The sequence below is a fragment of the Cryptomeria japonica genome, chromosome 3 (assembly GCF_030272615.1).
Source record: "Cryptomeria japonica chromosome 3, Sugi_1.0, whole genome shotgun sequence".
NCBI classification, from domain to species: Eukaryota; Viridiplantae; Streptophyta; class Pinopsida; order Cupressales; family Cupressaceae; genus Cryptomeria; species Cryptomeria japonica.
Window position 1 is genome coordinate 947,370,568 of NC_081407.1, and position 26,484 is coordinate 947,397,051.

At 39.1% G+C, this 26,484-nt stretch overlaps 1 protein-coding gene across 3 annotated transcripts in view; it reads left to right on the forward strand.

The window, feature by feature from the left end:
- LOC131038950 (serine/threonine-protein kinase ATM) overlaps nt 1-26,484 on the forward strand; it is a 417,584-nt gene that overhangs the window by 86,047 nt on the left and 305,053 nt on the right. For all 3 annotated transcript variants that reach the window (XR_009104579.2, XM_057971562.2, XM_057971563.2), the window contains exons 22-26: nt 5,326-5,989; nt 6,229-6,300; nt 6,557-6,730; nt 14,208-14,333; nt 14,441-14,568. Coding sequence is in view for 2 of the 3 variants with exons in the window: in XM_057971562.2 (XP_057827545.2) it covers nt 5,326-5,989; nt 6,229-6,300; nt 6,557-6,730; nt 14,208-14,333; nt 14,441-14,568 (1,164 nt within the window). In the remaining variant the exon portion in view is untranslated. The remainder of the gene's footprint in view (nt 1-5,325; nt 5,990-6,228; nt 6,301-6,556; nt 6,731-14,207; nt 14,334-14,440; nt 14,569-26,484) is intronic.

Genomic DNA, 26,484 nt, shown 5'->3' on the forward strand with positions numbered 1-26,484 from the left:
AAATTGATCTATTGGGTACAAAGCCAGTTTGTTCTTCTGATATTATGACAGGCAATAGTTTTTTAAGTTTATTAGCCATGACTTTTGCTAGTAGTTTATAAGTCATGTTGCATAAAGAAATGGGCTTGAATTCTTCCCACCTTGAGGGGTTCTCCTTCTTTGATGGATACACTCAGCAAACTTAGTAATAAAATAATGCTGGGGTATCCCCTTTTGAACTTGCTTTCACCATCAACTTTCACCACACAAGCAATGTGGGATAAAAAACTTGTTCTTATACTTGCCTGGTAAAAACCAATTTGCTTCTAGAAGGTTGAAAACATTAAATGCTTATTGTTGTCATTTTATGACACCCTTGGTCCATCAGTGAGAATCGATCAGAGATATGTTCCATGGACCAGCTCGGCCCCAGTTGATCAAGGAGAGAAGAATCATGAAGTGTGAAGTGTTGCTTTGTCCGGAGGAAGTTCTTCCCTTGGCCTCTTCTTCTTCCTTGGAACTCCGGAACCCCAAGGTTCCGAAGTTCTTTTCTCTTTGCCCTTGTCTCTTTCCTTCTTCCTTTTCCGGAACTCCGGAACCTCGAGGTTCCGAAGTTCTTTGCCTTAGCCACTTTCTTTCCTGCTCCGTCCTTCCCTAGCTTAGCCCTCCTCTCCTTAGCCTTTCTCCCTCCTCCTCCGGAACTCCGGAACCTCGAGGTTCCGAAGATCCTTCTTTTCTTCTCCCCTTTCCTGGAACTCCGGAAACCCGAGGTTCCCAGGTTCCTTGCTGCCCTCGTTTCTCCTATCCCGGAACTCCGGAACCCCAAGGTTCCGTAGTTCCCTTCCCTTGCCTTCCCCGGAACCTCGAGGTTCCGAGGTTCCCTCCTAGCCCTTCTTCCTTCTTTTCTTTGGAACTGCGGAACCCGGATGTTCCGAAGTCCTCTTCCTCGCTTCCCCTTGTTCTCTCCGGAACTCTGAGGTTCCGAAGTTCCTTCCCCTTTTGCCTTCTGTCTCTAGTTCTCCAGAACCCGGAGGTTCCGAGGTTCCTTGCTGCCCTCCTTTCTCCTATCCCAGAACTCCGGAACCTCGAGGTTCCGAAGTTCTTCCCTTGTCTTCCCACTTCAGGAATCCGAACTTCCGAAGTCTTCGGACTTCCTTCCAATTGGCGACACTTCCGAATGGCGTGATCGACACTCAAGGCTTTTAATGCTCTGACAGTTTTGGTAACTTGTGCACTTTCTTTTGTGGAGCCACAAGGGTGCATTAAATGTTTTTGGCAGGATTTCCATCAAGGGAGGTACGAGGCCATGCTTGGTGACTTGTGTCACGATTGACTTTGGAATGTTAGTCGATCCACCTTCTCAAGATTGCCCTTTGTGGATATGGCTAGGTTGCTTGCATGTACAAGTCAAGTGCATGCACTTCCCTGCATTTCCAGACTAACATGCAGGGGTCATGATCGCCCTTGTAACCATTTTTCTATATAAAGGTTGTTAAGCCTCATTGTAAAGGGTTCTCTCCCTGCTGGCTTGAGCTTTCTTATGCTCTTCTCTTCTCTTAAAGACTTGTAATATTTTTGCATTTTTGCAACTGTAAGTTTGGCCTTTGAATGAACCGAAACTACCATTCTTGCCTTACTTTAACTTATGCATGCTGTGTATGTGCTCTTACCTCCATTATAAGTGTATGTTTTTGTTTTTCTTTCACTTGTATGATGTGTTAACTTGTTTTCTAAGTGTGACTTGTGGGAATCCTTCTTCTCTCTTGACACTTCGAAAATCCTTACCTCCACATGCGTTTGGGTCGCTCACGCAATTGAAGTTTGTGCATCTCTTGGGAATTTGAATTGATTCCTTGTGCCCTTTCGGGTGGGGAGAGGAACAATCTCTTCTTGGTGCATCACCTCCTTCTACTTCCAACATTCTCTCTTCCCTTTACCTCTGCAAGTTGTTTAGGTAGGCTCAGGAATTAGTTTTAGAGTGTTGAATTGGTTCAACACCTGCACCTATTTGAAGAAGGAAGTCGGCCTTCTCCGGAGATTCAACCCCTTTGCGCAAGGTCCCACGTTTCGGGGTTGTTTCCATGTTTCACAAGGTTGTTGAGTTGATAGCTTAGCAAGGGTGCAAGCTTTTGTGATAACACTTATTGCAAATCATTAATTGTTTTTCTTTTATTTTAAATAATCGTTGCTTTTCATTTAAAAACAATTAAAAAGAGGCTCATTTTAAATTTTTTTTTTCAAAATTAAATCAAAATGGCCAATTGGGGAAAATTGATCTAATTAGGGATTGAAAAATCCCATTAAAATCATTTAAAATCGTCAAAATATCCCCTTAGAGGAAAATCGATCCTAGGAGAGATAAAAGATCCCATTGAAAATCATCAACGTGCACAAAAATAGGGTCTAGGGGAAAATTGATCTCTGTTTGGATTGAAAATTCCACTTAAAACTTCATCCTTCAACACAAAAATACCCCTTGGTGGAAAATCGACCCTAGTCTAGATGAATATCTGGACTCAAAAATATCAAAATCTCTCCCAGTGGAAAATCGCCTTGAGTCTGGAATGAGTATCCACACAAAAATCCTCAAAAAACTTGTCACAAAAGGCTTGGTGGAAAACCGATCCAGGTGTGGAGTCATCACAAACGTCATCCGAAACCTCATCCATACTCCCAGTGGAAAAACGAGGGCAGTCAGGATAAAATCCCAACACTTAGCCAAAATTACAGCATCCAAGGGAAAATCGACCCTAGTGTGGATTCACAGTGGTGGAAAAGTGGGTCAAGTTTGGATTTCAAGGGAAATCCATAACTAGTTTGGATTTTGAGTGGGGGAAAATCATGGGTAGTCGGGAATATGAGGGGAAAAACACCTCTAGTATGGAATTTTGACCTTTTAACCCTTGGAATATGGATTTTCATCCGGAAAATGATGATTTTTCCACTCAAAACCACTAGGAAACTTCAAAACTCAATAAAACTGAACTGGACCTGGGCAAATTTACCAAATATTTGAGCGTAACACAAGGAAATCTATCGGGATAAAGTGTGAAATCAACTTGAATAACTTCCTAGGAGCGAGAAAACAACTCCAAAAGGTCTTGAAACACTTAAGCACTTAAAATCACTGACCTGGACGTTCAAAAAATACATTAACGCTCAAAAAGGTCCACACTTGGACAAAACTAGGATCATTCAAAATCTCAACTTTACGTGCTTGATCCTATAACTTCAAAAACCCTAAACGACACTAGGCATGATCAAAACTCCGAGACTCGAGCGCAGGAAACACAAAATTGCCCACTAAGCTGCCAAAACCCTAAACTAACCAACGCGAGAAGCAAGAAAAGTGGGGGTCCCCGTTAGCAATGGGGGTGTGTAAAGGTCACAACAGGTCATTTGTTGGACATTAATAAATTTATTTTTATCTTTATCTTATCTCACCAAGTATTAAAAAATGCTTATTATATCACAAAAAATACTTTTTGATTACATATCGAATTAAGTGTTAAAAACACTTTAAATATTACATAGGCCCTATAATAATATTTAAATTTCCTTTTGAAAATAAGTGACCAAGGCTACTTAAAAGAATGCTATTATTTCCCTTGTTTCATCCCCGAGCCTATGGAAAATGAAGAATAGGGTACGGGTCCTCAATTAATTCATTTACTTAATTCTAATAAGGGGACATGACATCCATTTGCATAACATCTCACAAAACTTCAGCATGATATGTCTTTATCTTAAACTTCAATCATTATTTATAAACCGACATCTTATGCTCTTTCTTCAATAGTAAGATTCTATAAGGTCTAGAATTCTCCAACCTCTTCAATTTTAACTTGTTGGCCTTTTTTTTTATATTAGACTATTTGTGCTTCCACCATCAATTATGCCCTTATAACACTTACATTCAGTCTTACATTATTTGTTTTGTTATGTTTAAGTGTTTTAGGAGTCACAATGATTTCATGTGTGGAAAATAAATATAATTGTGATTTGTTTTTATTTATTGACATATATGGTTTTTGAGTTTCCCATAGTGGAAGCACCATTTAGGGTTTTCTTGGCTAGTTTTTTGTCATAGCAATGAAATCTGAATATTGCATTTGTCTTTTAAATTTAACTGCCCTAATGCAAAATAGGGATACAACTTGTGGTAAGTATATATAATCCGTGTCATAGAGTTCGCCGAATTTCAGCCATGGAGTTTGAAATTGGATGAACTTCAAAACGGGATTAAAAATTCGTTGAAATTCATGTCAGATTCGTATGGATATAGGGCATAGGTTTAATATTCCTTGGAAGTGGAAGGTCTACCTTCTCCAACTGCGTCGTAGGAGTGGGTTAAGTGAAACTCGTGTGCTCCAACCATCAATCTCAAGCCCCTTTCAATGGAAAACTATAATCGCTTGTCAACCAACAATGGGTCCTCCTCACAGTCGGAACAAATGGACCTGTCAAAATGTAACAAACGGATCTAAATGTCGAATGGGGGTTGGGGTCGGGAAGTGATTGGAGGGGGAATATGAAGCACATTTGAAGAAAGTAGGCTTTTGCATGAACCAGTCTTTTATCTTTAATTTTTTATTTTTCTTTTATGTCTTTTTCATTTAATTTTTAACTTTTTGTTTTTTCAACTATAACTTATTTATCTTTATATTTTATTTACATTTTTTGGTTAAACCACATGTTATGTTATTTTAATTTTCAGCAATATAATTAAATTTAATATTTTAAAACATTTAAATTAAGTTTTCATTTATAATATATATTTTTTATCTATTAATAATACTTAAAATTAAATTCTAAATATATTTATATTATAATATTTTTATATTTATTATAATTTATTCAAATCTAATGTAATATTGTTTCTTTTTTTGGATTTTTCACTTATAGGTTTAAAAAATTAAATTTATTACTTATATTTAAAAAAATCAAATTTATATAAGGCGAACTTAATGTCGATTTTATTTTTCAAATTTTTTATCGTTGCTGAATTTCATGCGAATTTTATTGTTGCCAAACTCGAACTCGAATTTGAAACTTGTGACTTAGTATATAATTATGGAATTTTTCACAATGCGGTCAACAAATTATTTGGACTTTCCATGATTATTGTGAATTTTGTTTGACAAACATACCATTGTAGGTGATGAATGATAAAGTATAGTTTTGCTTGTGCTTCAATCATGTAGCTCAAGTAAATTTTGGATAATGCATGTCTTGCTATTGATAATGATTTTTTAATCTTATCAGCGAAATACAGCTATAGGTTGTCTGTTCCTTTTTTACAAACCTTTAGGATTTGTTTCTTGATTCTATGATTTGAATTTGCAGGTATAATAGAGTTTGTGACTCTTCCCAGAAAACAATGCTGGAAATTTTAAGTAAAGCTATGGATAAATGTATTATCATGATTGAGGCCTATGTGCATTCCCTTGAGGAAGGCCGAGATTCTACAACTAGCTTTTCTTCTGGTCCATTTTCAGCAATAACACCTTCAACTCTAATCGCTGTACAGAAGTTCTTGTCATATTTGCCTTCTTGCAAGTTAGAAAGTGTGGACAGTGTTTCCATTGCAGAGCGATTAAGTGGATCTGTTATTCCTTTTCTGGAGCGGCTTCTCCTCTCACTATCTAAGCTATTTGATGTGGCTTCTGGTGTTCTACAGACAAAAGAGTTTTTTCATAATTCTGGTGAAGGATTGGATAGTGGAACAAATAATGACTTGGGTAGTACTTCATTCAGAGAAGGAAGTGATAGAGCCAGAATTGTTGATGAGGAGTTGGACATGGACAAGGACCTGAAACCAGTGTCTGTGGGTGCTCAGAAAGATGGGGATATCACTTTTGTTGGAGTAAAGAGTGTGCCTGGGATTTGTTTCTCTTCTCTACAGTGGAAGACAAACATGCTTTCCATAATTTCAAGCTTTTACTTGGTTCTTCCACAGCTAACTTGTGATAGTTTGGCAAGTCTTCTTAGAAATGAAATGGATCCTGAGGTGGTTATCTTTTCTTTTCAATTTTTGTACTTATTAGCTATTTTTAAATCAAAATATTCTGTCAACAAATACTTTTCAAGCATTTAAAAAATTAACACCAAAAAGATCTGTCAAACATAGATCTTTTAGTTTTTGCAAATTAATCCCAATATTTTTAATGTATGATATTATAGACAATTAGAACAAAGTTTTTGTGATTATTATTTGATTTATTTTTATTTTTATTTTTTTTGTTTAAGGTTCATGGAGAAATACTTCTCAATCTTTGCAAATCTATTTCACGAACTGCTTGTGAACATGTTCCCTCTGTGGTAAGTTTGTAGGTCCACTACATATAGCCAGTTACTGAATCAGTATTAAATTTGAAAAAAACCTCTCGTTCTTCATTTTCTGCTTGATCTGTGATCCAGAAAAAGATGCTATAGTGGGTAACTGATTAGCTTTATATATTCATTCCACAATATTGTTTGACTAAATAAAGCTAATGCAAAGGATTGTTGTGCATTACCATTTCGACTTGATAGCCATAAGTTAATGGCAAGAATAACCATTTGACCTGTCTTCCAGGTTAATGCAATGAATGACATAATTGAAGATTGCCGTTATTGTGAATCTAGCTGTTATTATATACTTACTGCAATAGACTTTCTACTTGAAAGCTTGCTATCTCTGAAGGAATGCAGAAACAGTGGAGACATGGAGCTTTTGAAAGAATCCACAAAGGTTAAAATCTCAGCAAAGGTATGCTTGAATTGAGTCATGACCATATTGATTGCTTGCTAATTCGAATAATCTGAGAGTGGTTCTAATTGTCCTTGTTTGTTTATGTAAAATTTTATCTTATAAAAAGCCAGGTCCAAACAACTAAAAGCTTTAAACTTCTAAGAATTAGATGCATAGTTTGAAATCTTGGACTTGACAAAAAAATTAATAAAAAATTGGCAAGTAAAAATTCCTACATACATACTCAGTGAGCTTAAACAAAGCATGAGACGTATAAAGAATGAATTTAGTAACTAAATGATGAGATATGGCCTTGAAAGACTCAAAATTCAAAATTTCAAATATAGTATAATTGTACGACATACAACTATAGTCTACAACTTTTCCCCTCTCCTAGTACCAGTACTGTCTAGCCTCGAACTAGAAAGTTAATATGAACTCTCCTCAGGAACAAACGATTACTAAGTATGTCATTTTCCAGTTCTGCTGCTGCTGCAGCGTTTCTCTTGAATTTAGAGAGATGTTTGCCAATGAACACTACATTCACATCTTTAGCTGTCTATTTTGAATATGGATTGATGTCATCCTAGTTCATGCCATTATGCAAATTGATGGCATCATAAGACTCCTTCCCTTGCACCTTTCTGGTTTTCAATTGAAGGTCGTATTGGATGAAGATGTTGTCACTGAGGCGCTTTTGTGGCAATCTATCTGTTGTTAGTATAATGCTCTCAAATTGACTCCAACTCGCTGGCACCCAAAAGAGGTCCAAGGTTAGTGCATAACAAGGATGGCTAACCTCTGGAGATTCAGTTTTCAAGCACCATAATTCTCACCACAAGTCTAAAAATAAAACATTTAAATATTTTCAAGTTAAAGTTTGTAGTATTAAAGGTAAATTTGTGTTTGTCAAAGAAGTGTGTGTATCAATAACCTTCTTGCACCTAGTTGTTGGGTTGCCCTCCTTTGTATACATGAAAATGATGAAAAGAGCCTCCACCCTACAGCCCATCGCCAAGTAAAAAAGGGAAAGTGTCTTGATGGACTTCATCACAGTACTTCCTAAAGTCCAAGGTAAGGACTGCATATATGTTGTTGTGGATAGAATGACTAAGTATGCACATTTCTTTGCTGTCTCCATAGATTTCAAAGTGTAATAAGTGTCTGATTCGTTCTTCAAGGAAGTGATAAAACTGCATGGATTACCCAAGAGCATCATGAGTGATAGATAGTCATTTCATAAGCTTGCTTTGGCAAGAGGCCTTCGTTTTGGTATGAACTAAGCTCACCCGCAGCACTAGCTATCAACTGCATATAGATGGCTTGTCTGAGATTGTGAACAAAATGGTGGAAGGTTACTTGAGAAATTATGTTGCTGATCAGTGGAAGACTTGGATCATGTAGCTTGACTTGGGGAATCACTATTAGAACACCACCCACCACATGTTGATCTGAATGACATTGTTCATGGTCTTGTACGGTTATGAAGCTTTATTGATCTCATTCTAGTGGATCTCAAGGAACGAGGAAGAAGTGACATGATCAAACTAAGACAAGATATTTTGAAGTCACTCAAAGAATAATCCCCAGTAGGCTCAAAAGCAACAAAAGGTGTATGTAAATCGTCCTAGGATTGAGAGAACATTTGAGGTCAGAGACCTGGTTTTTGTGAGATTGTAGCCGTACAAGCAATTTTCATTGAAGGCAAGTGGAGCTATAAAGCTCAAACCATTTTTGTATGGGTCTTACAAAATTTTCAGAAGGATTTGCAAACTGGCCTATGAGTTGGATCTATGAGTTGAAAGCAAGCTACACAATGTTTTCCATCCGTCTTGCCTCAAAAAGGCATTGGGCAAACATATAGAACCCTCAGATGAGTTGTCTTCAATTGATGAAGACTGCAGACTGGGTTTCATTTCCAAAGTAGTCATGAATCTAAGGGAGAGGAAACTGAGAAATAGAAGCACCAAGGAGTACCTGATTTGGTAGAAGATGCAATCTAGGGAGGCCCACAGATTTTGGAGCATCCACACTTGCAATTGCTTGAGGACAAGCACTTTTGAGTGGAGTGAGCTTGTCATGTCTCGTTTCCAGTCAATCTAAGTTTTGTACATATTAGGTTTGTACTCGTGTCTTACTTCGTTTTCGTTTGCTATGTGTTTTCCCTTCTTGAGTATGTCTTTTTTTCCATCTTTTCTCTATGCTATCTTACTGTTGGAGTTTTAGACTTCTCCATTTTGTCATTGTTGTTGTTCGATCCCCATTGTCGTGCCCTTTAGCGAGTCTTGTGTATGGCTGAGCCTTGATCCTGGATATTTCCACCCGTTTTTCCCTCTTAATTTCCAAGCACATATCTTACTATCTCTAGTAGTTTGTTTTTGGTACCATTTTTTTGTGGAATCTTTCCCTCCCATAATTATTGTTCAAATTTTAAGTTGTGGATGTTCTTGGTGGTCAACCTGTTCTTTTTTTGGAGGATATAAAAGAACAACGTTTCCATTCTGGATCATCATCTACACTTTGTCAATTCCTTTCAGAATCTGTCTTGAAAACTGTTGTGTGTTCTGCACACCCCACCCCGTCTCGAACAGGGACCCCCCATTTTTGCAATCTGCCCGATAGAGAGGAAGTCAAACCAAATTCGGCATACTCATCCATTTTGTCAAAACCCGATTTGAACCAAAATCGCATATTTTCCCCCAAAAAACCTGATTTTCTCACTGAGTGAAAGAGACAAAAGAGAAATCGTGTGAAATGCTCAGAAAACCCGAAAATCATTGAGTGAAGGTCTAAATGTAAAACCAAAGTCGCTCATCATGCATGAGAATCCCGAGCATAAAGTCGCGATTTGAAGCTAAACTGGCCAAGTTTATTGGTGAATGGTTGTGGGCGTTTGTTCAACCTAAGTTCGGCGATTTCTCCGACTTTGCAAAACGCATAACCCAAAACCCCAAGCTTCACCTAGCAAAGGGAAACAAATCAAGAATCGTGCATTTCCTCCAAATCGCCCGAGTTTCGAGGCAAACAAAGAAGAATCGCGCGAAAACCCCAATGAGCCCGAAATTCAATTTCTAGAGGGCATGCAAACACAAGAAATCGCCCAGTGTATATAAGATGCCCAAATTACTCCAAAGTTAGGCAAAAATCAAACTAAAGATAAAGTTCGGCAAATTTTTTTATTTTTGCAAGATATCAAAAATCGCGCTAATCATTTGAAAACCCGAATTTCTCTAAGCAAAGGCGAAAGGGTGGAAGAAATATAAAGTTCGGCCTTTTTTATCATTTTGCGAGACTTTGGGAGAGTCTCAAGTTTTAAGCTAAAAGCCCGATTTTAAGCAATGAAGGGAGGAATGGAAGTTCGGCTTTTTGATAAACTTTGCAAAACAAAATAAAGGTTTGCTTAGCTCACATTTTGCACGTAAGGCCCGAATTTTCCAAAGTGACAAATAAAATTCTAAGGGGGAACGTCTGAAAGTCCAAAATCGCACATTTTGGTTAAGATGGCCAAATTCCTCCCATTTCATGAGGAAATTAAAAAGAAAGCCAAAGAAAGTTTGGTCATTTAAGTAAAAATGGCCGAATTTTATACTTAAGAAAGATGACATTTAAAAGGGGTTCGATAGTTTTGCTAGTAAAGTAGCCCATTTCACTTAAAATACCCGATTTTATAAAAAATGAGGGGCATTTTAAAAGTTTGGTAATTTAAGCAAATAAAGCTAAAAAGAAAGTCGCGCATCTTCACCCAAATCGCCGAATTTCACTAGTTTTAAAAATGAAAGCTTGTAAATTGCTGCTAATGGCCGAATTCCTCCTAAGTGAAAAGGGCGTTTAATCAAAATTGCCCATTCCAGGCCAAAGCCCGAATTTGGCCCAAATTTCACCAAGTAATGAGGGTTTTTAAGTTCAAAATCACCCAAGTGTCATGAAGGACCGAATTTCATACTGGAGTAGAGGGGGATTTATATTGTTTTAAAAGGCAAACATCATTCATCTTCATTGAAGCAAAGCTCGACGTTGCCTTTGAAAGTTTAATAGTTGTTAAAATTGATTTATTTAATTTTTCAAAATGATTAATTTATGTCAAATTTGATCGTTTGCGGATTGACGACGCTGAGAAGATAGGATCGCGATTGACACTGGGAAGTGAAAATGCAAAATGCAAGATCAAAACGACAGTCTAGAGTGCTGCCAATGAAGAGTGTGCTGCAGAGCGCAAGGTCGAAGCGATGAAGCACAGGGAAGCGCGCCACCACCTGAACCAGCAAGATTGAGAACAAAAGAGCACACAAAGTGCTACAAATATGCATTCTCAGAAACGCACAATTGGAATTAATTCCAGATGATTACTTGCAAAACTGAATTGTTTAGTGTACATGACTACCTGTGGGCCCCGTCTAATGTATTTAAAGTGAGGGGACATAGGTCAGTTATTTCCAACTGCCTGATTGACCGAATTAATGCCAAACAATTGTAGGTAGTTGAGAAAGTAGTTGGGGGGATAACTGATGATTAAATGGGCATGGGTTAAAGCTGCCAAGTTCTAGAAGGCAGATCAGGACTGTTGGATGCAGTCAATCCTGGCCTCTGGTTCAATTTGTAAAATCTATAAAAGGTAGGATGCCTCTCATTGTAAAGGGTTAGAGTTTTTGTAGAAGGTTTTAGTAGTTAGATTATTAGGAGTAGCATAGAACTGCTGCAGAAATTGTTGTAGTAGCAACTAAACTCAATATATGAACATTGATTCGATGTTTGTTATTTTGGTTTTATTCTGTTTGCATGGTTTTCTTCCAGCTTGTTAGAAGTAGAGTTCAATGGTTTTAATGGCAAATTGTGGGGATATTTGATGCATTTCAGGTTCATACCATTGGGGATCTACTGATTGTAGGTCACCGTGCATGGTTAGTCTGAACCCAAAATTGTGCTTAGTTCAACTGTAGGTATTCGTTTTAGGCTGTGCCAGAATTGGGTGCCTAGATGAATCCCCATAGTCTGAAAATCCTTCATCTCTTTGGAGCTTGCACCGTTCTTGCCAAGTTGTGAGGGTGTCTCTGGCGAAACAAGAACTGGTTTATGGAAATCTGTCGACCCACAACACTAGTCATTCCTATCATTGCACTTAGGATCCCTAAACCCTTCCCTTTTGTTTTTATTTCGCCATTTGAGAATCGCAGCATCGTTAGATGCAGACCAGCTTGTTGTAAACGTAAGGCCCCTTGTGTTACCAAAAAACAAAAACACATCAAACCGTTGAGCTATCCTGCAATCATGACTTGACATTTGGAACCTTGAGGTTGACCCCTTTGATCAACTAAAACTGCATTAGGGATTCCTTACACAAGAGAGGATAGAATGCTCAGCAAAACATTCTATTCTACGTTGGCCGGATAGAGTTGTAGCAATATGATTTTAGCCACGTCAACAAGTACCTATGCTCGAGCATGGGAATCTTTGGATGAAAATCCTAGTGATTTTGGAGGGCGATCTCATACAGTGGTCATATTTGAATCTAGATTGAATGCAGTTTGCAGCCGCATTGCATTGATCCAATTTATCATAGTTGTGGTTAGGAATTTGCTGTTGTCATTACTGATGCTGCAGAACTATTTGAATGTAATAAAGCCTTTAATATAATAAGAATTTAAGACAGATTAGGATTTCATCTGTTATATGCTGTTCATCATAATAAGAAGAATCAGGAGTCATTTCTGGCATTTTCTGTTCGAACTGTAATGATATTGCTGATGTGTGTAAACTGTAGTTTTAAATCTGAGTTATCTAAGATCTGATTGAATGCTAGGGTTGATAATGTTGTTAATCAAATAATAAGTGTTTGTGGAAGGTTAAGAGTTATATTTGCATTATTATCTTGACCCGGGAAAGTACAACATGTAAAGAGTGTGCCATACATGTTGATGCCAAAGTTTAAGTGGTAAAGAATGAAGGAGAGAAATCTTGAAAGGAGGATTAAAAAAGTGGCAGTAACACATGAAAAACATGCATGGAGGGTTCAAACCTTGTCTTTAAATGGGTGAAGTTATAGAAGAGTGCTTCTGGCACATTGAGACGATTTTTTGAGTGGCAGCTAGTTAGGAAGAGTGCACCTGGGTTGTTAAATGCCAAATTCAAATGACAGGGATTCATGGAGCAGGCACCTAGTATGATTATGGAAGTGTTTTAAGTGGTTAAGTCTTCCTAGAAGCTCACACCTTCCTTACTTAGCCAGATTGCGTCTCTTAATGAGCCCTCTTAGTGGGTTATGCTGCTCCAGGAGAATGTTCACCTGATTGATCCTTAAATCTTAAAATAAAAAGCATAAAACACAGCAAATTAGAATTGTCTTCTTCTATAAACATATCAGTTTGGTTGATCATTGATATTCATTACAGGTTGAAGTTCTTGAGAAAAGGAATTGGTGGGGTATGTTTTGCAGCATAGAGTTTGCTGTGTGTTCAAGGTTTGTTTAATGGAGAAGTGCTATTTTTTATTCCACCCCTTTTTGATCATATTGCTATCAGTTTCAGCAGGATTTCATCAGTTTTCAAAGATGGCATCAGGGATTGGACAGTGTCTTGCAAGTATTTTGCCCCAGTTTGAAGACACTAGGGTTTCAAAGATATATTTTATTTGGAAAAGTTTAAAATATTTTTTGCACCAAAGTTTAGCTGATAGGAAAAGCTACATTCAACCACCTTGTGTTTCATGTGCATGGGAAATTTTTGTTCAAGGCCTAGGGTTTTAGGGCACTTTTTAGCCGTTTCAAGGAGGAGAAACAGCAGGCATTGCAGCCATATTCATTGCTGATTTTGGTGCTTTGTTCTGCTTCTGCATTACCATTTCAGCCAAGCTTCAAGCTGGGGTTTTGCACATACAATGGTCTAAGTGCCTGAACAGAGGCCTTTCAGTTGGATTTTGCTTTCTTGAATTCCTTTCTCAGTTGTCTTCATGTACTTAAGGTTTCAGCACTTGCCAGATTGTTTCAAAGACTTCTTCTCAGACCTGCTTCAGCAGGTGTTTCCCATAGTTTGTGATGAGCTTTCAGAGGTATAAAGGCTTATAATCCTTTGTTCAGAAGCGTTGCAGCATATTGTCATTTGTTTCTGGGAAATTTCTGCATTGCATCCATGTTTGATCTTCATTTTCTGTTTGGTCATGACTGGAATCATATGTTTATTTGAGTTTGGTGAAGAATTTTTTTCGAACAAATCCATCAACTAATAAAATTTGAAAACAATTCATGATTAACTTAGAATAATATAAGTCTGCAAATTTTATTTATATTTAAATGTCTTATATTAAGTTAAAAAATAAAAATAATATTAAAATTTCATTAAAACTTATATTGCCAGTATTTATTTCTTCCAAATGCTGTGTTTAGCATGCATTTTTCTCAATTTAGTGAATTATTTCAAATGTACTTTCATCTATATGAATAATCAGTACATTTATTCAGAGTTTGTTTGACATGATATGCATATACATGCAATTATTTTTGCAGGAGCTAAAAAGTCTTGCGAGTATGGTAAGCACAGTTGCACAAACAGGGTTGTTGATGTGGACTACTCGTGTAAAGCTCATAGACTGTATATGTGATTTTGTATTGTTTGATCCACATGTAGCTCAGGTGATCCTCTGGTTTGTTGATCATGTTCAATTTTTTATCTTCTTTTGTCATGTGATCACAAAGAGTCTCGACATTGGCTATTTATATGATTCTTTTCTTTCTAACAGCCCTTGACAGAGAGGCTTTTTCCAATGCTTAGCGATACTGACTACAGAGTGAGACTTAAAATTTCGAAAAGTTTGAGTGTGCTTTTCCAGACATGGAATGGCCATGAGGAACTTTTTCAAGATGTTTGGTAAGAATAACCAGTTCCATCCCTTGGATTCTTTTGTGACAAAAAATGTAAAGGAAAAGGTAAGTACAAAAGATAGACATTAATGTGCCCATTTATGCCTAAATTGTCACAAATTTGGAAGAATATAAAGAAAGAGCATGGAATTCCATCTATCGTTTTCATTCTGTACACATGTAGGAATATTTAGAATGTGCCCATTTATGCCTAAATTGTCACATAGAAATTTAGAAGAATATAAAGAAAGAGCATGGAATTCCATCCATCTTTATCATTCTGTACACATGGATGAATATTTAAGAACATCATATTGTAAGTGAGTTGACTTGTTTGAACTATAGAAATTGATATGAAGAGCTGCACATTATTCCATAACAATTTGTCAGAAATTTATGGATACATGTGGGACAATCACATATCTGAGTAATGTATGCATTCATTTGTATTTTACAATCTCATAGTACTAGTGAAATAATTAGTCTTCATATTCTGTTGTATTCCACCCAACACTTCTCTTCATTTAAAACATTTTTAAAAGTGACATCAAAAAGTGCAACTTTGGAGGACACTGCATCTTTTTCTATATGCATCATGATAATAACACATTTTTTTTAATTAGAATGAGTTGGAGAAATAAATGTCTTAGTGTTCCATTTTTTGATGGATAAGTTGGGGTTCTTAATGGTTCCTAATTCTTAAATAAAAGTAAAATATAATAAATTGTGATATTTTCTGCAGACGTAGCACTACATCAAGTATTATTTCGTGACACATGTCACTACATCAAATATTATTCAGTGCACCTAACCTACTTTCTCATTGGTTCATATTCAAAGAAGGACATGTGCCCTAGGCCCCTAAGCAATGTAATTTTCTCATTGTTCGAAGGGAAGTTAGTTGTAACTAACCCTAATCAGGTTTTATTGTTAAATCTCAGCCATTGATCTTGAATCAATCTGAGCCATTGAATTGTGATGGAGACCTCTATATAAGGCTCAAACGTCTCATTTGTAAAGGTTAATAGTTGATCAATAGTTCATAATTAGTAGCTAGTAGTAGAGTAGGAGGAAGCTTGGAGTTATTGCCAAGACTTGTGTAAATTAATACATGATTTTGATTGAAGCATGGTGGATCTTTGTGTGTTATTTCAACATTTTGCATGGTTTCTTGTTACTTATCAAAGTTAGATAAAGATCATTGATCGTAATGGAGAAATGCAATGATATGTGATGAATTCCTTGGTCCATACTTTTTGTGGTTTGTTGATTGTAAGCTGCAGTGTAAAGTTAGCTTGAACCTCATTGTTGGAACAGTTTGATTGTGAATCTTTAATTACCTTTGGAGATCGCACCAGTGTTGTGTAGTTTTTGTTATCATGATGAAGCAAAGATTTTTTAACCCTTTATCCCTTTTGTCTTCTATTTTCAAAGTCAGTTGGTTCCACATTCCACTCATGTTCATAAGCGTAAGTCCCCTTGTGATCAACATCATTATCACATCAAACACATTGAGTCTATCCAACATTAAAATTGATCATTCGTATTGTAGACCTTGGAGTTGTCTCATTTGATCATATTCATTAGCATATGAGGTTTCGTTGTTCAAGAGAGGATAGAATACTTGGTATTTTATTTTGTGTTTGAGGTGTCCTAAAAAACACATCAACAAAACCATTCAACTTCAAAAGCATAGAGACTAACTCTGCATTAGATGCTTCTATCTAGAGGTCAAGTGGAAGACAAACCATGTAGTACCATTTAGATTTATCCATTGAAATGGCTGACACCTCATTTACGAAAATGGGGCTAATGGATTCTGAAATATACTGTACTATAAAGCCATAAATACTTAAAACAACCTTAGGCCACATTGCCAAACAATTCAAAACAAGAGTAAACAAAAGAAAGCTTGAGAATCAGCACTAGATTATCCCTCTGCAGACTTATCAATATTAAATATTTAGGTAGAATAATTCAAAATTTATTCAGTTAGGTCTTTTAATGTTTCCATTACTGTTGCTCACATCCTTGTCCTAATCATGGTTGTCATTGATTGAAGATGTACTCTGCACAAATGACGTTGCCTTATCATCATCAAGATACACACAACTTCTTCTTATTTTTTAAAGAATTCTAACGTTAATTTCTTGGTCATTTGTAGTGTTCCTTTGTGGGACTAACATACATAAAGCATTACCTTCAACATAGTTAGAGCCATTGAGCTCAATAATGGCAATTGACCATACCACTGTGTTGGCAATTTTGTCATTGATGCCCACTTGGCTAAATGAGAAGTAATTGTTCAGGTTGTCTGATGATTGCTTGATCAGACTTGTCTTTTGCCCATCTAGTTTGAATGTCTAAATGGTTTTTTGTGTTTCAGTAATGTTTTTTTTACTGAGCTTGTCTGTGTTCAGATTAGTCAGGACAGTTACAAAGTTTTTGCAAAGTTTGGTGTTTGGATATTTTGCTCAGACCTTGTTAGTTCTGTCGCAACAGTTACACAATGATTTGAGTCCGTTTTTATTGTTGGCTGGACGGATTTCAAAACTTGGCAGTATACTTTTCTTTGTGTTAGGGGTTGTTTGATTCTTCGTGTACAGTATATTACCTACGCGCACAGTCTAATGAGGACGGTTCAAAAACTGATTGTAATATCCCTTGACTAATCTGACTTCAAGTTGCTGATTACACCCACAAGGAATATTGTTGAACTAAGTCACCAGGTTTGACCGAATTTGAACCTTGAAGTTCGAAATTCGGCGAACTTGAAAAACTATTCAAAAAATCGATTAAATTCGGAAAAAAATTTAGGGTTTGTTAAAGTGTTTTTTTATTTTTTTGGGTTTGCGTTTTAGGGTTTTTTGGCGGATTTTATAAAAAGGCGGCCACAGGAGTTGCAACCACACCCACGCGAGTTGCTAACGGCGCCCACTCTGCCCGACCGCCACGCGAGTTGCTAACGGCGCCCACTCTACTTGGCTGCCACCAGTCGGCGATGCCACCATCAGTCCGCGACGCCACCAGCTCGCGTCGCCACCAATCCGCGACGCCACCAGCTCGCGTCGCCTCCAGTCCGCGATGCCACCTGCAGTCCGCGTCGCCACCAGCCCGTGACGCCACCAGCCCGCGACGCCACCTGCACTCCGCGACGCCACCGGCCAGCCTCGACACGTCCGCGACCTGCACAGGTAGGCCGCCATTTTTTTTAATTTAATTATTTTTTTTTTTTGTTTATAATGTTAAATTGTTAATGTTTAAAAATTTATGATTTATATTAATATTTTATAATATAATATTATATATTTTTATATTTTATTAATTTTTTTTAGGTTTAATATTTTTTATGTTTAATAATTAATATTAATATGGTGTCAATTTTTTTTATGTTTATAATATTGTTTAATGAAGAGAATGGAAGATTCCCAATGTTATATCATATATGTCAAATCATTAAAATATTTATTATTCTTTAATGAAGCTAGTCATAAATTGAGAAACTTCGTCAACTTACCTTGAAATTAGCCACACCTCAATATGATATTAATATGATATTATATATCTCTGCTTCATTTTTTTATATGATATTAATATGGTGTCAATTTTTTTTATGTTTATAATATTGTTTAATATTATTATTATATAATTTATAATTTTATATTAATGGTTTTTTATTATATTGTTTAATATTATATATTTTTAAAAGGTTGAAATAAAAATAGTGTGTTTTTTAATTTTTCTTTCCAAACATGCAGATTTTCATTTAATGGCTCCTCCCAAATCAACTTCTGAGGCATGGAAGCATGTGACCCGAAATGGAACTCACATCAAATGTAACATATGTCAGGGAAATATCATTGGAACTTTAACAAGGCTTAGGGACCACTTCCTTGCTAATACAGGGGGTCCAGGTGGAGGTGTTCAAGCATGCATAGGTGCGACTCCAGAACTTAAAGCTATTCTAGAGAAAGAGTTGGCTGCTTCAACGATAGGCAAAATGAAGAAGGCACAAAAGAAACAGAGAATTGAAGGAGATATATCTAGATTCACATCTGCCATGTCTTCCTCTTCTGTGCAATCCAAAGCGGCGAGTGTACCAAAACAGAGTGGAACATTGAACAACTTTTGGAAACCAGTAGAGAAACAACAGGTGGATGATGCAGTTGCTGATTTGTTTTACACAAGTGCTATTCCATTCAATGTTGCGAGAAATCCTCATTTCCGCAATGCAGTTTAGAAAATTGCAGAGTTTGGCAAAGGGTACACACCCCCAGGTTCAGAGGCTATCAGGACAACTCTTTTGCAGAGGTCAAAAGATAGAGTGACTGAAAAATTAGCTGATGTCAAAGCCACTTGGAAGGAAACAGGTTGCACTATATTGAGTGATGGATGGTCAGATATGTGTCAAAGGTCATTGATTAATGTTTTGGTGTCTTGTCCTGAAGGTGTTGTGTTTTTGAAAGTCATTGACACCATGAACCACAAAAAAACTTCAGAGTATATTTTTCAAATATTAGAGGAAGCCATTCTTGAAGTAGGGATGGAAAATGTGGTTCAAGTGGTAACTGATAGTGCAGCAAATTGTGTGGGAGCTGGGAGGTTGATTGTAGAGAAGTACCCACAGATATATTGGAGCCCATGTGCAGCGCATTGTCTCGATTTGTTGCTTCATGACTTGGCTGAATTCCCATGGATAAATGAAGCTATTCATAGAGGGAGAGCAATTGCAAATTTCATACGGAATCATCGTCTCACATTGAGTATTTATAGGCAGCATGCATCAAAGGAATTGTTGAGGCCTTGTGAAACAAGATTCGCTTCATATTATATCACTTTGAAAAGAGTGGTTGAAGAAAAAGCAGCTTTGAGGTCTGTTATATGTTCCAATCAGTGGGAAAGTTCAGTGCTTTCTAAAGGCCCCAAGGGGAAGAACATAGAGCAAATCATCCTAAACAGCAATTTCTGGGAAAGTGCAGCAAAAGTCTTGCTTGTATGTGAACCAATTGTTGACGTGCTTCGTATGGTTGATGGTGACACTCCTTGCCTTGGCATGCTTTATGAAAGCATGGACCGGTGTAAGGAATCTATTCAAAAAGCACTAAACAATGAAGAAGCAAAATATATGCAGATATGGGAGACAGTTGATTGCAGATGGAAAATGATGCACACACCTTTACATGCAGCAGCTTGCTTTTTGGAGCCTAAGTTGTTTTCTATTGATAGAAGGGGTGATAATGAAATCATGGTAGGGCTTTACCAAGCCATTAGCAGGTATGTACCAAATCCAGAAATTGCAGCACTAATCAGAGATCAAAGTTGGCAATACAAGAGAGGAGAAGGGATGTTTGGAGGGGCAGAAGCCAAATATGACTCGCCACGTATGTCTGGATATAGATGGTGGATCTCTTATGGATCATCAGCTCCTGAACTGCAAGAGTTTGCTATTCGAATTTTGAGTCAGGGAGCAAGTTCATCAGCTTGTGAGAGGAATTGGAGTTGCTTTGACCACATCCATTCCAAAAAGAGGAACAAATTGCTGACTGGAAAGTTGGGAGATCTTGTCTATGTTCGCAGCAATTTGAAATTGCTGATGAACAAATCAGCAAAGAACACTTCTTTACAACAAACTCTTGAAGGCATGGCAATGCTAGATGCAGATGAGCCTGACTTTGCAGATGATGAACTGAGTAGTGATACAGATGATGATGATTTGGCATCCCAGCCAAGTGCTCTTGATGACTTAGAGTTATTTGAAAGTTCTAAAGTTTTTGACTGTTATTGTACCTTTTTGACAAAAGAACATCTTTGCGATAGTGAAAGCATATGTTTCCTACGGTTTATATTTTATAAATGTGTCATCTTTTTGTAATGATTTCAAATCTATTTATCAATGTTAAACTATTTACGCAAATTTATAGATATATTACATATATTTATTAAAAAAAAATTTAAAAATTACATATGGCGAATTTAATTTGAATTTTATACATTTCGAATTTTTTCCGCATCGAACTTCATTCGAATTTCAAAGTTGTCGAACTTCGAATTCGAATTCGAACCTGGTGACTTAGTTGTTGAACACTTTGTATACAACCTCTTTACTTGCTGTTTCTATGTTTCGGCCTGATAATGATTGCTTGAAATGATGTCAAATGTGATTTAAATGCTTTCAAATGGTTGCTAAGATGTCTAGGCAAAGAACCATAATGCAAATACAATTCTTTTTGGCTTTTTGAATGCATGTAGATGACCCACACAATGTAAATATGCACGTACAGCAGCTAGACATTAGTACAAACAGTTGGCATGCAAACTAAATATGAGAGAGCCAAATCTTGACATTCAAACTCCTTGTGACTACAATGATATTAGAATGCAATGAGATTGCTAACAAACTGAAATGACAAGCAAAAGGCCAAGACTCTTGGCTTATAATGATGTATCTAATGCAAGTACCAAACTGGTATAAATGTGCATCTACAGTTGCTTAAGAACAACGACTAATACAACTGAAAAATGATACCAACTACACTAGAAAAACATGAAAGAACCTGATGTAAGGAGTTCTTATGATTGATGATGTGGAAGATCCTTGTGCAAAGAATAGAGTCTCTTTGAAGCCAAATTGTGCCTCTCATGCAGCTGCCCCTGTTCTAGCATAAACTTTTGGTATTAAGTCATAGCAGTAGTAATGAAGATCTTCAACAATGTCTTCTTCCAATATATTTAAATCTGCAAAAGATTTTCTCTGAATAACCCTTGAAGATTCTGAAAGAAATGTAAATCTTGTCCAATGAAGCACCAACTGGACCTTTGTATGAAGCCCATAGTCAAGCAATGATTCAGCTGGTCTTTCACAACCCCAAGATTGCATAAACAATGAAGAGATTTCGTTCTCTAATGTTGAAGTTTCCTGAAACCCTAGGTCTTGTTGGTCTTAAAATGGGCTTTGTACTACTTGTTAAGCTACGTTGGTTAAGTATGTTAGTGTTGTCGAGGGTAGTTGTCCGTTGCATGACGGTTCCCCAAGGGTGGTAACCGCAACCCTCGACCGTGCCTTTATATATGCTCTTGTACTTGTTGGATACACTGAGGCAGAGAATGATTATTGTACTAGACATTTTGGCATTAATGAAAGCATTTCTCTGAGTTTTTGGTTATTATTCTATCCTATGGTTATGATCTGACTGTTGATATGCAATATTAATAACACACCCCATGGGGTAAACATCTGGTGCCGTTGCCTAGACATACTCGGGAAAGGAAGGAGCGGATGGCGTACGGACATGATGGGCCTACCCGTTGGTGAGATTAACCCAGAGGCCGACAACGCACAAACGGAGCTCTATGACGGAAAAGACACTGCACGAGGGAATTCTCAATCCTACTTAAGGCGGCCATCGAGACCTACGTCCGAAGAGAGGCCACAGAGGCTGAAGTCCCAATAAGTGCTGTGTGGACCACACTGGAAGTTAGCCCCACAGTGAATCTGTTGATGAACCACCTCCCCCGGTTGCTTGCATAGGCATCATTGGCACATCGAACCCGCCTGGAGGAGATTGCCCATGAGGAGCGACGCCAACAAGTCCTCCGACAGTATGAAGAAAACAATCGTCGCTGGGAAGCGGAGCGTGATGGCAAGAGGCGAAGGGGAAATTGAACCCTGAACCTCCAGGAGGAATAAAGAACATTCTATACTATAATAATGGTGTCGTACTATTGACATAAATTGTATCCGGCGGGATGAATTAATAAAGAAGTGTTCTATTTTTTATGTGTTGTTGCTATTTATGAAGATGTATAGGAATTAATGCCCAATAGAAATAAGAAGGCACAGAGTGAGGAGTGGGAGGCCGCACAGAGAGCCTTGATTCTGGAACAATAAGTAGAATGTAGATGGAGGCTGAGGCAACTTGCCGAAGGACGACCTGCCGAAGGGTTGCTTGAAGGGAACCAAGGAGGTGTCACAGAGAGTGCAGGAGCAAAAGGTGAAGGAGATTTCTACGTGTCGCTAGAACACCGTAGGGTGAGAAGCCACGAAGAATTTTTGGAAGAAACAAGGCTACGAAGAAATCTGGTCGAAGAGACCTAGGATTAGTTCAGGAATTTATCCCTTACACCGTGCACAAAGGACCACCGAAGGGAGCGAAGAGAGGACGAGGGTGAGAACGGAGGAGAGGGCAACCGTACAACCATAGGTGCGGAGGAGGCACAAGCACACGATAGACAGGACCCCCTCTTGGAATCCATCACACCAAGCACGCGGGTACAAAACACTGTACCCCCAGTCACTCAAACAGGAAACACCATTGACGCGGGGGGGAGTGGCATGGGTGCACGACAAAAACAACCACCTTTGGGGACACGACCCCCATCAATGGCCAATAGGCAGAAGCTGTCGAAGTTCATTGGCGATGGGAAGGAGGATCCCGTAAGGCACTGCAGAACCTGTGAAACCATATGGACGACCAATGGTGTCACAGACCAGGACGAATGGACGACGCAATTTCCAGCGACATTACGGGGAGCTGCCATCGATTGGTACTCGGATATTGATAAAACTGCAGTGGCCACGTGAGACACGTTGCGGAGAGCCTTCGAGAAGGAGTTTCGTCTACTCCAGGATGATAATGAAGTAGTGGCAGAGATATATAGTACGAAACAAGGACAAAAGGAATCAGTTCGTGCCTACGGAAGGCACCTGAAAGAGCTAATTGGGAAAATGGAGAGTCAGCCGGCCGGCGGAGTCAAGAAGAGGTGGTTCGTAGAAGGCCTAAAACCCAGTTTGAAGAAGAAAATGAAGACAGTCCCTCCTTCGTCATTCGATGATGCATACGATAGGGCTATGGACTTAGAAAGTGAATACAAAACGTCCAAGAAAAAGGGGAAGTCCTCCGAGGAAAATGACTCTTCCTTTGATAAAAGTGGCAACGAGGAGTCGATAAAGAAAGTGACGGCCCTGTAGAGGGAATGGAGCATATGAGGAGGGAATTTAAAGCAATGAAAGGCTCTACTAGCCAGACTGAAGGAGACGTGTGGTGTACGGAGTGCAAGGAGGAAGGACATACAAAGGGTACATGCCCGAAGAATGCCTTTTGCAAAATTTGCCAAGTAATGGGACACTCCATCAAGGAGTGCCCATACAATATGAAGACCCGAAATATGCAAGTGTTGTTCACTGAGCAGGCCACAACATTCGCACCAGCGGGTACGACCCAGCAAACCAACACACCAGCATCATCTGGAGGTTACTAGAACAACATATGCGGCGGCGGAAGGAATAACAACAACAATAACAATACCCGAAGGCGTATCCAGTATGATGCCAAGGGCTGACCAATGATCCAATGTAGGGCCTGCAATCAGTGGGGGCACTTCCCCTGGGATTGCATGAAGGAAGCCACCTCTCCGTACCTCTGCCGATGGTGTGGGCCAGGCGACCATGAGGATGCAAATTACCTAAAGCCAGGAGTAAACCTTTTGAACATCGAACCCACGAAGGCAGAAGTGTTGGCAATCACAAGGGCACAGGCCAAAAAGGCCACATACCTAGATCCTCGCACGGAGACCGAGAGAGTGCGGGAAGCAAGGGTCGAGATCACAAAGAAAATGGCCGCACAAGGGAAAAATAGCCACGAGGCCACAAGCCCGTCATGGACAAAGGGAGAAGAGAGAATCCTACGGCAAATATTGCAAATAGAGGTACCCATGAAGGTTCAAGACCTCCTTGAAACCATACCACAGTTGAAAAGGGCTATCTTGAACTCCGTACCCACACAAGCTAAAATGAAGGAGTTTGTAAGCTCCACGGTTGACCCTATGTTGCTAGTAGTCAACAGCGGACGCCACCCTGCGGTGGTAAAAATGGGCATCCTGGGGACTACCTTGACGGACATCATTGTAGACGGAGGTTCAGGAGTAAATGTGCTCCCAGAAGAGACATGGAAAAAATTGGGAAAGCCTACATTGTGGTCCTCCACGTTCAATCTGCTAGGGGCAGATCAACACGGGATTAAACCCCTGGGTACCCTCATGGGCCAGCAGGTGATGATCGGCACGCAGCCATTCGTGCTGGATTTTGTAGTGATTCCATTGAAGCAGAAAGGGTATGACGCCATTCTCGGACGTGGGTGGCTAATTGCAGGAAAGGCAAACCATAGTTAGAAGCAGAATACGCTCTCCCTGGAAAGCGTGGGGAGGAAGTACGTGATCGATCTCCGTACGTAGATGGTGAGCGAGGAGTTGGCATCCTCCTCCGAGTCCGAACTTGAAGGAGACTAGTTGGGTGGGGATGAAGACTGACGCGGAATGGAGCCCAGTGACGAAGGGGTATTAGAGTTGGAAGCATGTTCGGGGGATGACGGGGACTCCATGAATGGCCTCTTTCATTGGCAAATGGAAGATTATGAGTTGTTTACTCCCTCGTGCAATGTATTGAGTATCGAGGAAGAACCAGATACATTCCCTCCCGAAAACGGGGAATACAAGGAAGGGGAGGCCCGTGTGAATGACACTCCCGCACACCAGTTCCCGAAGGGCGCACCTATTAAATACCAAGAAGCCAATTTGAAGGAGACAAATCTGGGAAAGGCAAGTGATCCCAAGGGCATCCTTGCCGGAGATGACTGGAACCCAGTGTTGAAGGTCGCAGCCTTCAAAATTTTCCTAGAGTACAAGGATGTTTTTGCATGGACTTACAAGGACTTGGAGGGCGTGCCCCCAGAGCCATGTGTACACCGCATAACATTGGTACCGGGAGCCCAACCGGTATGAAAGCGGCCTTACCGTATGAACAAAAATTATGCTGCACGGGTGAATGACGATATTGAGCAGATGTTGGAAGCGGGCATAATCTTCAAGGTGCAGACAAGCGAATTGGTGTCTCCCATTGTGATTTCCCTCAAGAAAGAGGCCAATAAGATCCGGATCTGTGTAGACTTCCGGTGTCTGAATGCTATCACTATTAAAGACCCGTTTCCCATACCTTTCACCGACAACATCCTCGAGGAAGTGTCTGGACATGAAATATACTCCTTCATGGATGGGTTCTCTGGGTACAACCAGATATCCATCACGTAGGAAGATAAGTTGAAAACTACCTTCGTGGTGGACGACGGTGTGTATAGATACAACCGAATGCCCTTCGACCTATGTAATGCACCGACAACCTTTCAGCGCATCATCTTGCACATCTTCGACAAGGTGTCAATAGGAAACTTAAAAGCTTTCTTGGACGATTGGTCTATTTAGAGCAGGTAGGACATCCACCTAAAGGCCCTCAGGGAGTGCCTGCAGAGATGTCGAAGGGCATGGTTGGCCCTTAATCTGAAGAAGTGTAGATTCATGGTACCACAGGGAAGATTGCTTGGACACATTGTGTGCAAAGAAGGATTGAAAATGGACCCTGACAAGATTCGGGTCATAGTAGAAATGGAAGCTCCTCCAGACGTCATAGGGGTAAAGTCTTTCCTTGGTCATGTAGGGTACTATAGGAGGTTCATCAAGAACTTCGCTTAGGTGTCCCACCCGTTGGATAGATTGACACGGAAAGGGGAGCCATACATCTGGACAAAGCCATAGAGTGACGCATTTGAAGGGCTGAAAACGAGATTGATGGGAGCACCCATACTCGCATACCCGTACTAGGATAAGGAATTCCATGTTCATGTGGATGCTTCAAATTATGCCATTAGGGCTACACTAGCTCAGGTAGGGGGACACGCGTTGGACCACCCGATTTATTTTGCGAGCAGGTTGCTCTCCAAGGCTGAAAAGAACTACAGTACCACGGAGCACGAAGCCCACGACATGGTCTACGCCGTACAAAAATTCCGACATTACCTACCGGCTACACCATTCACATTTTATGTAGACCACCAGGCACTAATGTACCTGGTAAACAAGTCTATTATTCAAGGGA